This window comes from Brachycentrus maculatus, unplaced genomic scaffold, assembly GCF_059751285.1.
Source record: "Brachycentrus maculatus isolate JH-2025_06_01 unplaced genomic scaffold, ASM5975128v1 h1tg000144l, whole genome shotgun sequence".
In the NCBI taxonomy this organism is placed as follows: domain Eukaryota; kingdom Metazoa; phylum Arthropoda; class Insecta; order Trichoptera; family Brachycentridae; genus Brachycentrus; species Brachycentrus maculatus.
This window is the reverse complement of record NW_028280897.1, coordinates 561461-580076: the sequence shown is the minus strand read 5'-3', so window position 1 is coordinate 580076 and position 18616 is coordinate 561461. Positions and strand designations below refer to the sequence as shown.

The 18616-nt window shown below is 33.8% G+C and overlaps 1 protein-coding gene across 1 annotated transcript in view; it reads left to right on the top strand.

Moving 5' to 3' along the window:
• The window catches only part of LOC148308879 (protein scabrous-like), a 30284-nt gene extending 12333 nt beyond the window's left edge, over nucleotides 1-17951 (top strand). Inside the window, exons 2-4 of the mRNA XM_088260886.1 lie at nucleotides 7801-8164; nucleotides 15295-15963; nucleotides 16706-17951. Of these exons, the coding sequence (XP_088117012.1) occupies nucleotides 7801-8164; nucleotides 15295-15963; nucleotides 16706-17434 (1762 nt within the window). The 3' untranslated portion in view covers nucleotides 17435-17951. The remainder of the gene's footprint in view (nucleotides 1-7800; nucleotides 8165-15294; nucleotides 15964-16705) is intronic.
• Nucleotides 17952-18616: the final 665 nt, after the last annotated feature.

Sequence of the window (18616 nt, the reverse complement as noted above, 5' to 3'; positions counted from 1 at the left end):
ACGTGGAGATTTATTCCGGAGCATGTGTATATTTCACAATAAATTTGATAACACAAAGAAATGCGAGATCGTACGAATATCGAATAAATATTTAAACCGAAGCTGAAATATTATTCAGTAAAGGGTGTTGCATTCATGAAGCCAGACTTGCGTCAGTCTGGAACTTTGAAAACAAATCTGTACGTTACTTTATTCAGCATATGAATTTGTAGGGTACTTATGTTTTGATTTTTCCTTCAAAAGTTTCTTTACAGAATAAAAATGAAAAGTAAACCTAAAGATAATTAATTTATTCAATACTTTTCTTACTCGCTTTAATGGTATTTCTTCGTTTATTACCTGCGCCCCCATGTAATAACTAGTGAGTGGATGAAATGAATATAAATGAGGTTTGAACTACTATTTTTCTAGTTACTTATGATCCCTCCGTAAACTTGTGAACGCCAACCGTCAACGGTCAAAGGTACTAAGTATTCACCACAGGACTAATCGTCGTATCTTCATACAATTAATAATCAAGTTAATATGATATATATATATATATATATATATATATATATATATATATATATATATATATATATATATATATATATATATATATATATATAAATATATTTATATATATATATATATTTATATATATTTATATACATAAATATATATATATATATATATATATATATATATATATATATATATATATATATATATATATATATATATATATATATATATATATATATATATATATATATATATATATATAAATATAAATATGTATATATATATATATATATATATATATATATATATATATATATATATATATATATATATATATATATATATATATATATAAATATATATATTTATATATATTTATATATATATATATATATATATATATATATATATATATATATATATATATATATATATATACATATATATATATATATATATATATATATATATATATATATATATATATATATATATATATATATATATATATATATATATATATATATATTTATGTATATATATATATATAAATATATATATATATATATATATATATATATATATATATATATATATATATATATATATATATATATATATATATATATATATATATATATATATATATATATATATATATATATATATATATATATATATATATATATATATATATATATATATATATATATATATATAACGTGGTAATATTTTCCTTTTGAAAATTAAGTGTAAATAATATGTAAAGTGGGTGTATAATAATAAAATAAACAATGTGTTGCTTTGTAATTAAAGTTTATTCTTAATTTATCTTTATAATAATTTTTATATCTATCTATCTATCTATCTATCTGATTCTGACAGTCAATAATATTATCGGAAGTCTTTTGTTTTCTTCTGAGCGACGCATGCGGCATCTGGTGGTAGAACTGTTTCATGTAGGTACTTTTTGTAAGTACTTAATAAAATGTATAGGTAGGTACCTAGGTATTTTATTACATCTCCCCCCTTGGGGATGAAAATTCATAGTAAAATTTTCACTCGTCCTCCGGATCATCTTCTTGTAGTGAAGGGACTGGTATAAGTTTAGTGATATGATAAAGTTTTTTTTTTTTTTTCTTTCTTTCTTTTTTTTCCTTCTTTTTTTTTTTTTTTTTTCTTTCTTGTTTTTTTTTTTCTTTCTTTCTTTTTTTTCCGTTCTTTTTTCTTTCTTTCTTTTTTTGTATTTTTTTTTTTTCTTGACCCTTTTAAAGTAGACACAGTTTTTCTCAATCCATTTGTTTTTTTCTTTTGAATTCCTTCATTTTTATTCAGATCTCTTAAAGTATCTTCTAATATAACCAAATGTACAACTTTTAATTGTTCATCTGCATTTTTATTCGATTCTAAAACTGGATTCCGGCTTAGACAATCTACTTCTAAATTCTTCTTTCCTGGAGTATATTTTATTTCATCTTTCGTAGAAGTTTTTTCTACTTTATTTTTATTTTCATTTTTCAAGCACTGTTTCTGTGTTATTTGTATGTCTTCATTTTTATTCTGATCTTTTGAAATATCTTCTAATTTAACCAAATTTACAACTTTTAATTGTTCATCTGCATTTTCATTCGATTTTAATACTGGATTCCTGCTTAGACAATCTACTTCTAAATTCTTCTTTCCTGGAGTATATTTTATTTTATCTTTCGTAGAAGTTTTTTCTACTTTATTTTTATTTTCATTTTTCAAGCACTGTTTTTGTGTTATTTGTATGTCTTCATTTTTATTCTGATCTTTTAAAATATCTTCTAATTTAACCAAATTTACAACTTTTAATTGTTCATTTGCATTTTCCTTCGATTCTAATACTGGATTCCTGCTCATAAAATCTGCTTCGAAATTCTTCTTTTCTGGAGTATATTTTATTTTATATTTTGTAGAAATTTTTTTCACATGATTTTTATTTTTAATTTTATCACTAGTTCTTAAATTTCCATGTCTTCTTTGATTATCTTCTAATCGTTTTCTTTGATCATCTTCTGATTTTTCTCTCTCACTTCGAACATATTGTAGTAATTGTTTTAATACATCTAATGTTTCATAATCCATTTCCAATTAACAAAATTGTCGTTTTATAACGTGGTAATATTTTCCTTTTGAAAATTAAGTGTAAATAATATGTAAAGTGGGTGTATAATAATAAAATAAACAATGTGTTGCTTTGTAATTAAAGTTTATTCTTAATTTATCTTTATAATAATTTTTATATCTATCTATCTATCTATCTATCTGATTCTGACAGTCAATAATATTATCGGAAGTCTTTTGTTTTCTTCTGAGCGACGCATGCGGCATCTGGTGGTAGAACTGTTTCATGTAGGTACTTTTTGTAAGTACTTAATAAAATGTATAGGTAGGTACCTAGGTATTTTATTACATATATATATATATATATATATACACACAGTGCGTGTGTCCTTTCATAGCTCAGTTTCAGTTGTGCTTTGGTTAATAGGGCGGTTAAGTGCATTTATCGTTGCTTTTGTAAGTTTTTTTGAAAAGTTTAATGAGCGAAGATGCACCTTTAGGGTTTTATTGGGCCCGACGAGATAGAGAAACGTAACATTTGTAGAGCGCGCACGATTCCTTTACACAATACACACAGCGCCAGCTGCCTGCCATCTGTCCCGCTCGGGTAGGGAAAGAACACAATCTGCCTCGGATCATTTCCAGTCAAACTATCTAATATAAAATGTACTAAATGAAATATATAATCTTGTCTATGCTTACTAAAGGCCTTATAAAATGCTGAAATATTTTTCGGGGTTTTTTTAATGAAAAAATTATTATGTACTTAAGATGAGATGGTTTACACATGCGAATGAGTGAGGAAAGAAAGGTATGAAAAATTATGAGGCGAATTTTTTTGGGAAAAGGGGCAGAGGAAGGCTGAGGAAAACCTGGCTTGATCAGGTTTGTCAAAAACTTGAAAACGGTCGGGTCAAAATAATCAAGGATAATGAAGCGATGCATGAATGCGGAAGAGGCGAATAATAAGAGGGATACCCTCTGCCTACGCCTTCGGAGAAGCGGCGTGACAGTAAGTTAGTTAGTTAGATGGGATGTCCTTAAAATACATTTATTTACTATACACGTTTTACCAATTCAGAAGTATGTTGTACTCTGAAGACTACCGCCGTATTCCAAGTCTAATGTGGAAACTCTTGGTTTCCATTCGGATCCATCCATGCAAAAAATAATGTCATAAGTATTTATTCAATCATGCAAAGTTTTTCGCGATCAAAGATAAAAATTATTACAAGTGCTTTCAAAGTCCGTATCACCGTCAACGGAGCATTTTAATTTTAAATAAAGTATGTTGTACTTTTCGTTCGTTATAGCCAATAACACTTTATTTTAATGTAATGGGTATTTTTTAAATGTTTATTTATGTTTATTTTTACATCTTACAAGCCGTAAACTTTCAAAAGTTTTCTTTAAAAATTTAATTAATCTGAATAAAACGTTTACATAGATCTAAGCATCTGAAATTCAGAGCGACGGTTATTTATCGTTTTTAAAAAAGTAATGGTTTAAATTAGTTAAAAAAACATTTATATTCAATTCAATTAGCGTGCAGGAAGTAAGGATCTGCTAAGTGCCTTTTTGAATAGAATTTTCGTTTCAAGGTCACATTTCAACAGGATTTGTGAATACGAGTGTATAGTAGATAGATAAAGATTAATAGTGTGTAATTTACGACCCAGAAAAATTGATAGTAATGGGATATGTAGATATCATAGTTACCCTGTGGGATTCAGTTCAAATTGACAGCTTTAATTTAACATTCATATTAAATTAACTCACGTTCTCACCAGTAGGTACCAATAAAGACTACAAGAGATTAAATAATCAACGGTTTTTAACACAAGCTTTTCAGTGATCTTTCGAAAAACGTGTTGGCTTAATTAATTTGAGTAGATATATTTTTTTTTGGAAAACAAAGAAGAATTTTTGCTCGAGAAATTTTTGATGGTTTAATCGTCTTTGATTATTTAAGACGGATTTACGTTGGTGACACTTCTGACGTGTACAAAAACGAATCGCTAAAATATTCCTTTATTATTCCTTTGTCTCAAATATTAATTATAAAAATCGTATGATTTTTATCCTTTGACTTTTAAATCCTTCGAAAATAGAGTAAACCAATTATTTTTCTTCATCTTTTAACCTTTGTTAAATTTCAATTATTAAATTTTATTTGTTTGTTAAAACAACAGCTAAATAGTTTTTATACCTGTCATAGGCTGACCAATTCAGTGATCAATTTAAAAACTTGTGTAACGTACACTTTTGTGCACATTACAAATCATCCATATTGCATTCATTTTCAAAACTTGTTTATTTTCAATGCCGAAAATATCTAATCACGATATATATCTCTTATTTTAGTTGCCACAAACCATCAATATCAGTATTATCAATTGAAGCGCCAATAAATGACAGTGTAAATATTGAATAAACAGATTATTTTAGGAAAATTTTGTGCCGTTGTATTTATTTTGAGATGTTCTATCTTTTTCACACATTAAATACTAACTAACGATCGCGCCGCTTCCCCGTAGAAGTGGGCAGAGAGAATAGAACTCCAATCAGATTTATCATTCATGCATTTCCTCATGCATATATGTAAACCCGCCGATTATTCCGACTCCCAACCAGGTATTTGAAAAACTTGATCATGCAAAGTTTTCCTCTTGCATAAAAGCTCTCTTATTCATTTTTTTAAAGAAGTTTACCTCTATCACATGTACGGTGATGCACGCGCAATTTTCGGTCCGTTTTTCTTCGTAACGCGCCTTTTATGGAGAAAGTAATCGGTTGCAATTTATTGCCCAACTCACTCGATATTGTATTTTTGGCAAATTCGGTTTTAAAAAATACCGAAACGAGAAAGTTGTGTATTGTGCCCGTATGTCTGTATTGATTGAATACTTTTGAACCAGAAATGCGTGCGGCCTGGCGAAGGTACAGAAAGGTATAAAAAAAACAGGTAGGTTGCAGCTGCCGTCTTCATTATTATACCTACAAATACAATAAAGGTGCTACCTTCCACTAGCCCAGCGGAACGATTCATTCCTGATCCGAATGACCAACTTGTCGAAATAGTAATAATATTAATAAGAATAATATTTTTGTAGAATTTATATTTATATCGCTCTATCTTCGTAACCTACCTCAAAGGCGCTTCACTGAGATTTAATTGGAGAAATGAGATCGTCGAAATAATTCAGCAAACAATTGCGTTTTTAGTATTTGACCACGAATTTGAAATACTTGATCATTCCAAGTTATCCGCACTCTTGTTTTTATTACCAACCACATACCGTTCTTTTCTCACTCAATAGTTCCACATATTCAAAACAATTTTCAATTTTATCGATAATACTTATTTCAGCTTTGCTTTCTTTAGTGATTTACATATATCATCTCTCGAACATCAATCATACATCGTTTTCCCGCACATTCGTCTGACAGATCACCTTTTATCTGTTATTACCGTTAATTTTATTTGTTATTTTATACGACATGTGTTTTTATTTGTATAAAAATTACATACGAACAATGGATAATTCGTTAATTTACGTTGTAAAACATTTTTATGGCAATTCACTTGGTGGTTTTTTTACCGGACAATTACGTTTTCTAGATCCTAGAATATGATAAACTGTTTATTGTTTGATCAGTAACTATTTTTAAAGTGGTCACCTAAAAAAATACCAAACAATACATATTCGACAAGTTCGAAAAACCGTAGTAGACTTTTATCTCTAGAAATTTAAATAAAAATTGTGCTTTTCTGTTTTTGGAAAATTATTTATTATTATTTTGCGTGAGTGGAAGAGGTAAAGATTGTTGTCTAAGATAGATTGGTTTGGCGTTCTATTCTCTCCGCCTACCTCTACGGGGAAACGGCATGATGGTTTGTTGGGTAAATTATTATCCGCTTAAAAACGACGTCTCTGTTCTACAGAAATAGATATAGGTGACATAGAAAACCTTTCAGAATATTATAATCTTCATTTTGCATTTTTATTATTGTTTTCGTAAGCGTAGATTTTTCTCGCTCATGTATTTTTAAAAGAAAAATTTAATTCCCGATAATATTGTACTCCGTTCACCATCAAGTCTCACGCTGTTAAAATTATAATAAATTTCATTATAAATTTATGAACACATTTATATACAAATGGCAGCCACGAAAGTCTTTGAGGAGTTTAAAATTGAATAACGTCCCGGGAAAACTATCAATCTTCGCTTCAAATATTATAGGAACTAAGTTGGTACCTAATGTGTTGAGAATAATGTTTATTTAAGGGGTGCGTCTCAAAAGTATTTGCAATGATATTTTTACGAAAAAATACTATTAATAAATTATAGGGATGTGTCCAAATCTTTGTTCACAAATCAGTGTCTCGCCACTAAGGAATTGTTTATATTGACATCTCAACAAAGATTTTTAAATCTTGGTATTTACCGGGCTTACCACTTATTATAGGCTAGTTTAAATTATCACTTTATTACGTGTAACAATTTACCTATTTTTGATAACTGCACTTATCAAATGTTTGAGAACTTGTATATTTGTATATTATATAATTGACACGTTCTTTCATATGTAAGGTCTCGTCAGTTTAAACATGGATGCTAGATGCATCAAAATTATGATGCATCTAGCAAAAACGCGCCGATGCATTAAAATCCTCATATTCATTGTGAACCAATTTTGAGGAGCGATAAACATTGTTTAGAATTTGTTCCACTCGTGGGAAGCGCTAAGGTGTCAGATGCCTGATGATTCGACTGGACACAAAGACATACATTCTTACAATTCCGTCCAGTCATATGCGAGTTGAGCGATTTAGTTAATAGGATCACATCTGCTGATTTCCTGCGATCATCCACAGTTCACTTTAACGAATGTGGCGTATAATATTACACAAGGAGATAATTTTTTATATAATTTACATTTGTAGCAATAACTTTGTGATTTTCCATTTTATAATTAAAATATAGTTATGTTTTAAAAACATTACAAATAACTTATTAAAACTTGATCATTATGTCTAATGTTTCGAAGTTATATTTTAATTATAGATATTTTTTTATTGTCTTGGACTTGGCGAATAAAATATATATTGGGATGCGAATTAAAAGTGTTTTTAAACGCTGCTCAAAACCAATCCATACATCGAGCAGTCGTTTGACACAAGTGTTCTCTTTTTGTTTCAGGGAAAAGGTCGTCATCCTCACGTCCAAAGCCGAGAACGAAGTGTACCCGGACGCGTCTGCCATGGAGTGGGCGCACGAAGCCGTGGACAGCCTCCGGGCCGAGATCGGCGTCCTGCGGAGCGAGATATCCTCGATGCACGCGGAGATCGCGACGGCCCGCGCCGCGGAGACCGACCTGGCCACGGAAGCGTCCCTGCGGCTCTCGGCGGAAGCGGCTCCCGAGACGAGGATGACGAGGACCACCGCCATACCGCAGGTAGAGAGAGACCTGAGGAAGCAGCTCGCCAAGGCGCAATGCGACATCAAAACCGCCTGGAGGCAAATCGAGATCTCGAACCAGGAAATCCAAACCCTCAAGGAACAGGTGAGTTTTATCAAATTGCATAATCCTTGTTACTTCGTACGATCTTTGAAGATATCGGTCCCTTAGAAGCAGAACATCGTAATGCTAAAAATCTTGAATAATATCGTAAAACGCAGGCAATACGTATTTAAAACAAATTAAAATCGATTCTTCTTCTTATTGTAGGCTTCTTTTTAAGAGGGCACATTAACCTCCTGTGATGTCGATTTCCTGTCGATCCATCATTTTGGTAGTGTGCCTGGGAGTCGTTTACCTTGGGGTTGGCTGTGCAGTGCAATGTGTAAAACCAAATAATTTCATAGATTGATTCGGCAGTCACTTTGTGGTAAAACCTATTCTTTTTTAATTGGTTAATACCACTTTTGAGTAACAAGTAACCTAGAATATTCATTTATTATTTATTATCTGGCAATCACCCAGTGAAAGGATGTTTCTGCTAGTGTCAAATATTTTTTTTATTTACAAACAAAGAAAAAAATTAAAACAATACTTTTGAAAAAAAACCTTCTCTACAATTAATAGTTTTATCTTACAATATTTAATTATCCCATTAAAAGTGCTTACGATGTTCTTCCAGAAAAGGTTAAATATTATATGATGCGTTTTTGTGTATTTTTTTTATATAGGCGAAGAAACCGAATGTGATACATTTTGAAAAACAGCGACTTTATCCGCCATATTCCAGTGAATACTGAAATACGGCTTTTAACCATCGCGACTTTAATTATACCTGTATTTTATAAAATAAATATACGTTTACATTTATGTATATATGCATTATCTATGTATAACATACATTATTGTATTAAAATACAGTGAGGCAATTTTTTTTCTAATATCTTAATTTGAATGAAATAGATATAAATAATATCAACAACAAAAAATCGGTCGAATGTTGAAAAAACACACTGGCCGAGAATCTGTTTATTACGTTTTATAAGGTAAAATCGTTAGGCGTGTTTATTTTAAAACTAAAAATTAATTATATCGTGTTAGAACTTTACGTTTGCGTCTCATTTACGTCTCTAACAGACATAAATTACGATTTTTTTTATATTTTATATTTTTTATTTTACATTCATGATCAACGGAGCAGAGTTTTATTACGTTTTATAAATAAATGCGTTTTGTGTATTATTTCTTCGGTAGCCAAATTATATTTTTAATAATCTATATCTATCGAGGTAACTCGGAACATATTATGTAAGACGAAATATGCTCTTCAAGTATAAGTAATGTGTATTTAAGAGGGCGGAATGTTTTGTTTTTGTTTTCGGTCACAAACCTCAAAGGAAAGGTTTTTCCTTAAATTAAATAATGTAATAATTACGATTTTTCTGCGTTTGCGGTATATTCCGTCATTTGATTGCAATAGGTCCCGGGATCGAATTATTTACCTTCGGGATTGATGGTTTTTACAATTACAGGTTCTACAAATTCTATATATGCAATCTACAATTCTTCATCTATGCAAGAGACATTGATCAAATATTTTTGAGGTTTAATCAAATGGTTGGTCTCCATACTAAAATATATTGAGCAACCCTCCATCAGGACAATGAGGTCCTCAGCCTGCCACTTTTCTCATAAGTACCAGTCTTCTACTTCTTCTTGGTGTGGGATCTGGTAGCCTGTTTTTAAGAGGGATAAGCCTCCTCCGATATCGATTCCCAGCTGTCAATCAATCTCTATGGTAGTCTACCCTGGAAGCGTCTACCTTGGGGTTGGCCATGCAGAGCAATGTGAGCGAGCCTGGATCATTCCATACTCCTAACACGCGCATACTTCTTTGTTGCCTTCCCCACCTAATGACATCTTCGATCTCGCATATTTCTTTAATCCTGGTGTTCCTTATTCTAACTAGTAGACTCATGCCAGATATGTTTCTTAGTGTCTTCATTTCCGACTTTTACCGCGTTTATTGTTACTACGGTGTCCTCTCTGTATTCGATTCCATATGTCATGATGGGTCGCACAAGTTTTATATATTTTAATTTGCCGTAGATCTTTATATCATTATCAGCCTTTAAAAAGAACTAACGTTCACAGTAAAGTAAATTAAACCTCTTTATAAGTACTAGGCTAAAATTAGTACTCAAACAATTAGTGTGCTCAATTGTATTTCAAATTAATTTATCTGAATTAAATACGCGGACTATTCTCGGTAACTAATTTTCGATACAATTAATATTCGATACCTACTCGAGGCAAAGTGTAACGCACGAGTCGTATAGCTCTTCTCGTCGTACGTTCGACTTTCTCGTACTTGTCCCGGGATGACTGAAGCGTAATGTCACCTAGCGATTATTAATATGGCTCGGAATACGGCGCAAAATCTGTAAGGGAATATTAAATTTTGGGTAATTTTCTTGTTCATCAATAGTTTCGAACGTACTTACTGTCCATGTGGTTAATTTTTGACATCCTGCAACGTTTTCGTGATTTTTGTTGATTACCCATATAAGAATCTGTGTAGGTACTTGAAATCGACCATACAAATTTAAAGAAATAAATTCAGGAAGATTTATTATAATTCATTAATTCAAACCCTTATCCGCACCCCAATGGTGCATAGGGCACTGCATCATATAAACGCAGTGTTATCTTGATCATTAACAGATGAAGGAAAGGTTATCAGCCCTCCGCTTCAGGAACCAGTCCAGGGTAATTAGAGTGAAAAAATCACTTTTATTTATTTGACCCCCCTGGGAATCGAACCCGGGACCTCTAGAACGGTAGCTGAGCGTGCTGACCATTACACTAAGGAGACGGACATTAAAAAAAAAAAGTAGATTTAATAATGTATTTAGAGAAACCAGGTTTTTTTTTTATAGCAAACGATTATATGATATTCAAATCGGGGCATTTATACGGCTAATTGAACCTAAAGTGATTGCATATACAACGAGTACTTCTTTCCCCATTCTTGAACATCCATATCGCCAGGATTCTTGGAAGTTGTCTATATGGCATATTTCGCAACCTCTTTCGTATTTCAGTTGGAACTGACATCTGTTTTAAGAGCTTTGCAAAGTAAATACTTTTGCCTTCTGACCATATAAGTGAGAATTCTTCCGAAAGTATTTTTACACTTTACGACCCGCCTGAAACACTTTTTAAAGTTATATTATATACTTCTATATAATCCATATATTTTTAAAAATCGATTTTATAATTTTTACAATCGATCTCGAGATGTGCCCTTCCAGTGTTTGAGTGCAATATATTTTAGTTCATATAATTTTATAAATCTTCTTCTTACCCTTATTCGGGCCATTTGGTGCATAGAGCACTGCATCGTATAGGCGCAGTGTAATTTTGGTCATTCTGACAACATAAATGTTAAAAACAAGACACAAAGCGTATTCCAACCAAAAGAAGAACGTAGATGAAAAAGAATATGGAAGTTTGGGTAAAGCAGGGCTTTTGACCTGTGTCGAGTCATAGGCTTAAGTGATTACTTCGTACACGTGTAACATTCACCATTCTACCTATGATTTACAAACACTTATTTTAAAAAAAAACTGTTTTATGAAGCTTTTTATTTGACCGGTCATTAAATATAATACACGAAGATATGAAGGCATTCAGTCCCACGCTTCAAGTACTAATCCAGACTGTTGATAAATAAATATTTAAATTTTAAATCGTGTAAATAAATTTTCATCCTCTTGGGAATCGATCCCGGGATCTACAACACTGTGAAGTGTATGGAGGCGGATAAAAACCTATTTCCCAAGGTCCCAAAGTTGAATTATTTAGAATTCATACGCAGATTTTTCACATGCAAAAAGTTTACTGGGAAGTTTTTTCATTCTATTTCAAATTTCTGGGTTTGCTTCCCATAAAATTATATTTATGTACATACATGTCTGTAAATAAAACATTCAAATTTTCATTACGCAGCTTATCTGTTGTGCCATCTTAATTGTTACAGAGAATAACGTATGTATTTTTCGAAGAAACAACGTTTTCCTCGCAGCGAGCGAAAGGAACTGACCATAATTGATTTAAGTCTCACACATCGGTGTATATCGTGACCAAGTACTTGGAATAATACAATTATTCTCAAGGATTCCGATTCTCTGGCGTTTTCGCACGGGAACCCTCCAAAATAATACATCTGGTGGGAATTTTCGAAAAAATTCGCCAGCACCCGACAATTAAGCAATTTGAGCTTAATCGTGGAAAAATAGACAATAAAGGGATACGGGCCAGAGTATATCCGTATTAGAGTGGATAGTTCGCCAACGAACGGATTTAAATGACCGGATCGAATATGCTCAAAATACAACTCCCACTTTTTATTCGATAACATGTCTAAAGCTCGTATCAGTTTCATACGTAAGACGATTCGTTGGGTGCAAAAGCAAGGGAACATTTATTTTAATTTTTCCCTTATTCGCAACAATATGGTGCATAAAGTACTTATCGGATCGATGCAGTATTGACTTAATCATTAATTATATGAGAGCAGATCTAGAATGGCGGTAGAATATATTTGATACAAGTGACGGAGTCCAGGGTGAAGGACATGACTTGTATATGTATAGAAAAGAAAATGCAGAAGAAACATAATCAACGTCTAGGGCACCCGAGGTTGCATACCCATACTCGTACTACTTCGCGTCACTTGAACGCGGCTGATATAAGTCACTTCGCTCAATAAATCTTTGTAAATTGAGTTTTTTCTAATCACATTTTGATGTTTGCAACGACATTCGACACAGAGGTGGCTAGTAAGGTATAGTGAGGTAGGCACAACTAATCTGCCTAAATAGAATGCACGCCCCTGCCGTCTCCGTACTGGAGAGGTTACCAGCTAGACCTAATCTTAGGCAGTGATCTGTTAATGTTATTCGAATGCTTGTATTTATAAACAAATTTAATATTACTAAAAAGCTATTAAATTTGTTTTATTACCGGTGATGAGGTGAGATAATATGCCTTCATAATGAATGGACTGGTCGTGGGAAATCTACAAATTCCTACGAAACTATTTCAAGTTCAAAATTGAGGAAACTTCTCATCGGCCCACTTCACGCTAAGGGTGGCCGTCGTCATATAAATGTTTACCTTGTCTTCAACAACTCTAAACAGCGACTAAGTGCTATAATGAAACAACTCTCACTAGTTTTTAGGCCAGGATATATGTCTTATTCCTATGCAGCGTTTACCTTTAATATCTGACGATTTACTTTTTCCCATGCGTCATAAAACATCTTCGTTTTGACCTTTCTGAACCCTATGATATTTTAGGCATACTTATATTGCACTACATTTTAATTGCTTCAATCTTCCTTGTGGTAGCTCGGGTGAGACTCCATGTTTGACTTTCGGCTCCATAGGTACTGAAATGATGTACTTGAATATATTATAATGAATATACGATATTATTGATATCCGTTTGCAAACTATACTTTTTAATCATCATGTATACATTTTTCTGAAAAGGTATTTTTTTGTTACATGGTGGGTGGTATTCCCAATTAATAACAATCTTTTAATATTTTAATTATTTTTTTATTAAAAAAAAACATTTTGGGAATTTATCAAATTAGTAACATCAAGTTATAGCTACACACATGCATACGAGTGTTACAAAACAAGTACTTGTACTGTTCCAATTTAAAAAATCCGTATTTGTAAAAATACCTGGAATAGGGACGGGAGGGAGGAATAAGGGGAAAGGGGAAAGATCAAAGCTCAAGTCAAAGACAAATTTTACGAAATGGGGGACACATCACGATATCAGTGTCGCAGGTACTCGTACATTATATGGTAGCGCGATTTCAATATTTGCTCGAAATCAAAGAATTTAATATGTCAGGAATTTAATATTTAATATTTTATATTAGGAGTTTTTTGTGGGTTGTTGTCAGTTACGAATGAATTTACGGAAAGGGAGAAATGTGGGCATATCCAAGACACCTGTCATCGGCTGGTATAAAATGTCACTTGACACGCTTATATAACGTTCACCATTCATCTAAAGTCAATGCATAGATCTTTCATGCCTTTTTAAGGTGTACTTTAGATGTAATAAATTGAATAAATCTTGATATAACTCCTCAATAATGATTCATAAATTCATGTTCTTGTGAAAAAATTGCTACTGTTATTTAAAGGTGTACTTTAGTCGTAAAAAGTTAAATAAATCTTTATAAAACCCCTCTAAGGATGATTTATGAATTCGTGTTCTTACAAAGATTTGGACATAAGTGAAACGATCGCTACTGTTTTTTGTGGTGTACTTCAGTCGTAATAAGTTGAACAGCGATTCATTTTCTTACCTTGGTTTTAAGTTAATACCAAACCGGTATCTGGTTTGCGCAATTTGAATTTGTCGACCGAATTTTGTTGATTATAAAAAGTCTTCTCGCAATATTCGTACGATGAAACGGTCGCCGGCGGCAGGTGCTATCGAGGGATATCCCCTTTCCGAGGAATGTAATTATTAACAGAGGTAAACACCCACACATCCACAACTCCTCGTACAGTACGCTAACATTTACACGGCACACATGCATGCCTGCACTTCACTCACGATCAACCGCCGTCTGTTGATTATTTGAGATTAAAACCCAACGGTTAAACACTACATAGGTTTCAATTACACGTCTCTGAGCAGAGACGAAGACTCGGCTTTTATGATAAGGGAAATTCTAAAATTCCGTGGTTTTACTCACTTTTCTTTTCTTTCGCATCCAATGGTGCATAGAGAAATGTAACGAATCGATACAAACTTAGATCGATCGTCTATTATATGATAGCAAGGTGGCTAGTCTATCGCTTCAGGCACTAGCCAAAGGGCATATCAAATCAATATTAGAATGAAAAAAATACTTATATTTATTTCGACCTCCGTGAGAATCGAACTCGGGACCTCCAGCATGGTAGCAAAATGTTTTAAACACAATACTATGGAGACGTACGTATTATTTATGTTTAGAAAATGATAAAGTCAAATACGACATTATAAAATACATACCTGGGTATCATATTTTTTCCCATTTAAACATTTATTAAATAAGTATATCGAATTTCGTTTATAATTTTTTTGTATATTATTATTAATGAAACAAACAAGCTATGATTTGTATTTTTATGTTCTTTTTCATTTGTTTCAGATAAAGGTGATCAACGTGGAGCACAAAATGAGCTTCAAGGCATTCAATAGTTTGTCCAGGAAGTGGACTGTGGACAAGCGGGCATCAGCCTTGGCAATCCCCCCTCACAAGCTGAGACACTTCAACCTCATAACCAAGCAGATCAGGGACTTGAAGAAGTTCTACTCGAACGTGAAAATGGTCCAGGACCTGATGACCGACCAGATGGTGCACGTTCAAGCCAAGCTGGAAGCTCTGGCGGGAGAGAGCTCCCTTTTGGAATCCACGAAGATCCGAGACCTCATGGAGGCACAAATCCAACAGCGCAATCAGATCGAAAACATCACCGGGCAAGTGGGCAACTTCAACCGCGTCCACGCGTCCATGATGCAGCTGCTCGAGAACATGGAGAACCTCGAGCAGAGGGTAGACACGGTGCTCCCTCAGTTTAAGAACGAGATCGTCAAGCTCGACATCGACATGGCTCAGCTCAACTCGCACTTCGAGTACCTCCAGAAAAACCAGGAGAGCATCTGCCAGTCAGTTAAGGCTATAGCCGTTAGCGTTTCGAACACGGCCGATAAGGTAGACGAAGACCACATTCTGCTGCAGTCGAACAACAAAACCATTACCCACCTGGAGAACCAATCCAAGCTGCATTTCTACCGTTTGGCTGACCACATAACAAAAGTAATTAAATATTAATATATTTTTATCTACTTGTAACTAGTGACTTATCGTGATTAACTATATCAGTTGTTGAGGGGTATAAGGATCATTGGACTTTTCAACAATATTTAATAAATGATCCCTTCTGCACCTTGATTACTGATACAATCAAATTGTAAATTTATTTAATATCATATTCACCGCATTTCTGTGACCCTGGTGGTTCATAGGGCACTGCATCGGATCGAAGCGGTGTTCACTTGATCGTTACTAATATTAAAGCGATGTGATCAGTCCTGCGCTTTGGATATTTGATCGAAATATGGAATCAACCCTCGAGATCATATTGCCATATATTTCAAATATATTGATCGCCTTTAGTAGGGTTAGCGCGAGGGCTAAGATTCGATTTCCGAATTTCTACCATACGGAGCATAAAACTAATCTCCGTGAATTTTTAGTATCGTCATAGCCCAATAGAGTTAGTAGGATATGATTATGATTTTTTTTTAAATGTTAAATTATTTTATAAGGCGAATGGTTAGTTAGGAAATTCAACAAATTATTCAATTCGCAATGTTGCTTGCTTCCGTTAACTTCTGTATTTACTTATATATCAGACGGTTTTCAAAAATGGCTCAAAATCTGACAGAAAATGAAAAAAACCCATGGAATTATTAAGACTCATCCTCAGTCTATCTACTATCAATAATTATCAAATAATTAGTCCGTGAGTGAATTAATGAGCTGTTATTATTTCCAGACCGAGGCCCAACTATCCGTGAACGGTTCCACGCTGGATGTGGAGGATATGCCCGAGCTGATCGGAGAGCTCGAGGAACTTAAGGAAATGGAGAAGCAGTACCAAGACATCGTGAGCCACCTTCCCGACGACTGCAGCGATATCGAGAAATCGTCCGGCAACGCACTGATCTCTCCCGGCTACGGACCCCCCCTGCAGACCCGGTGCAACAAAGGCTGGACCCTGATGCAGAGCCGCTTCAACGGCTCCGAGGACTTCAACAGGAAGTACCTGGACTACGCCGAAGGGTTCGGCTGCCCCGAGGGAGAGTTCTGGATCGGGAACGACGCCCTGCACAGGCTGACGGCCAACAACTGCACTTCTCTCCGCGTGCAGATGGTGGACATCTACGGCCACAACTGGGAAGCCAACTACAAGAGGTTCAGCGTGGGCTCCGCCAGCTCCGGCTACCGCCTCACCGTGAGCGGGTACTCCGGGAACGCGGGCGACGCGCTCGCCTACCAGAACAACATGGAGTTCTCCGCCATCGACCGCGACCGCGACATCTCCAACAGCCACTGCGCCGGCAACTACGAGGGCGGCTGGTGGTTCTCTCACTGCCAACAGGTGAACCTGAACGGCAAGTACATCTTGGGCCTGACCTGGTTCGACTCCGTCAACAACGAGTGGATCGCCGTCGCCAGCTCCCGAATGGAGCTGAAGACCCAGCCGGACTGCAAGGCCAACTAAACGGAAACCAAAACGCACGCTACGTCGACGATAACTTATTTACCATTAACCAAAGATTCATTAATGTTTAAACCAAATCTTTGAAGGTAAAGGTGTCAAAGATATTAAAGAAATACTTTAAGATTATATAATATTATCCTATTTAACGTAAAAATATAAATACTTATAATAAATATCATCTTTAACATACAGATACTGAAGCAGCTTCAACAGTGCTCGGGAGAGGGTTGAGGAATGTTATAAGAATCACTCGAAATACGTATTCTCTCTAAACAAAGCACCCTTGAAGCGTTCTGTATAATCGCTTGCCATATTACCTTACTCACTTAATATTAAATAAATTGTATGAACTTAATAACGAATGATAAGTCAAAGAAATCATCGTTCATTGAGGAGAACGTCCGTACCTATAATAGATCGGTTAACATCTGTGGAGGTGAAGAGTATGCATGTATGGGTACGTCATGTACACGATATACCTATGTATCTATGTGTTAAAGAATTAATGCTATAAGCAAATAATAAATGATTATGAAATAAAACATCTTTTAATTCTCATGATTATTTCAACCCTCTGTTACCAAACCATATCTAGTTAGCGAAAAAAAATGCAGTTAAGTATTCTGCAATTAACAAAAGGTTATTTTTTTGGAAAGAAAATTAAAGATTAAACGAAAAAATTAATATTGTCCGCCTCTATAGTGCAGTGGTTACCACTTTTAACCGGATGTCCCGGGCTCGATTCCCAGGGGGGTCAAAATAAAACAAAATGGATTTTTTATTCTGGAATTTATTTAATACTTACCCGGAGTTGTACTTGAGTCCAGGGTTGATTACCTTGCTAACATAAATTTAAGCATTCAGATAAAACTGTTTATGTGGGATGCAATTCCATTCCCAGAGGGGGGAGGGTGATAATAAATATTAGTAATTTTACACCATAATATTTATTCAATATTACACTGGACTGGTCCCTGAATCGGAGGAATGATCACCTTGCCTTCACGTAAATAACAATCAAGATAACACTGCGTCAATAGTATGCAGTATCCTATGCACCATTGGGTGCGGTCACGGGTAAGAAGAATATTGGATGCAGTGCCCTATGGACCATTGGGGGCAGATAATGGTTAGAAGAAAAAATAAATAAATATATATATATATATATATATATATATATAT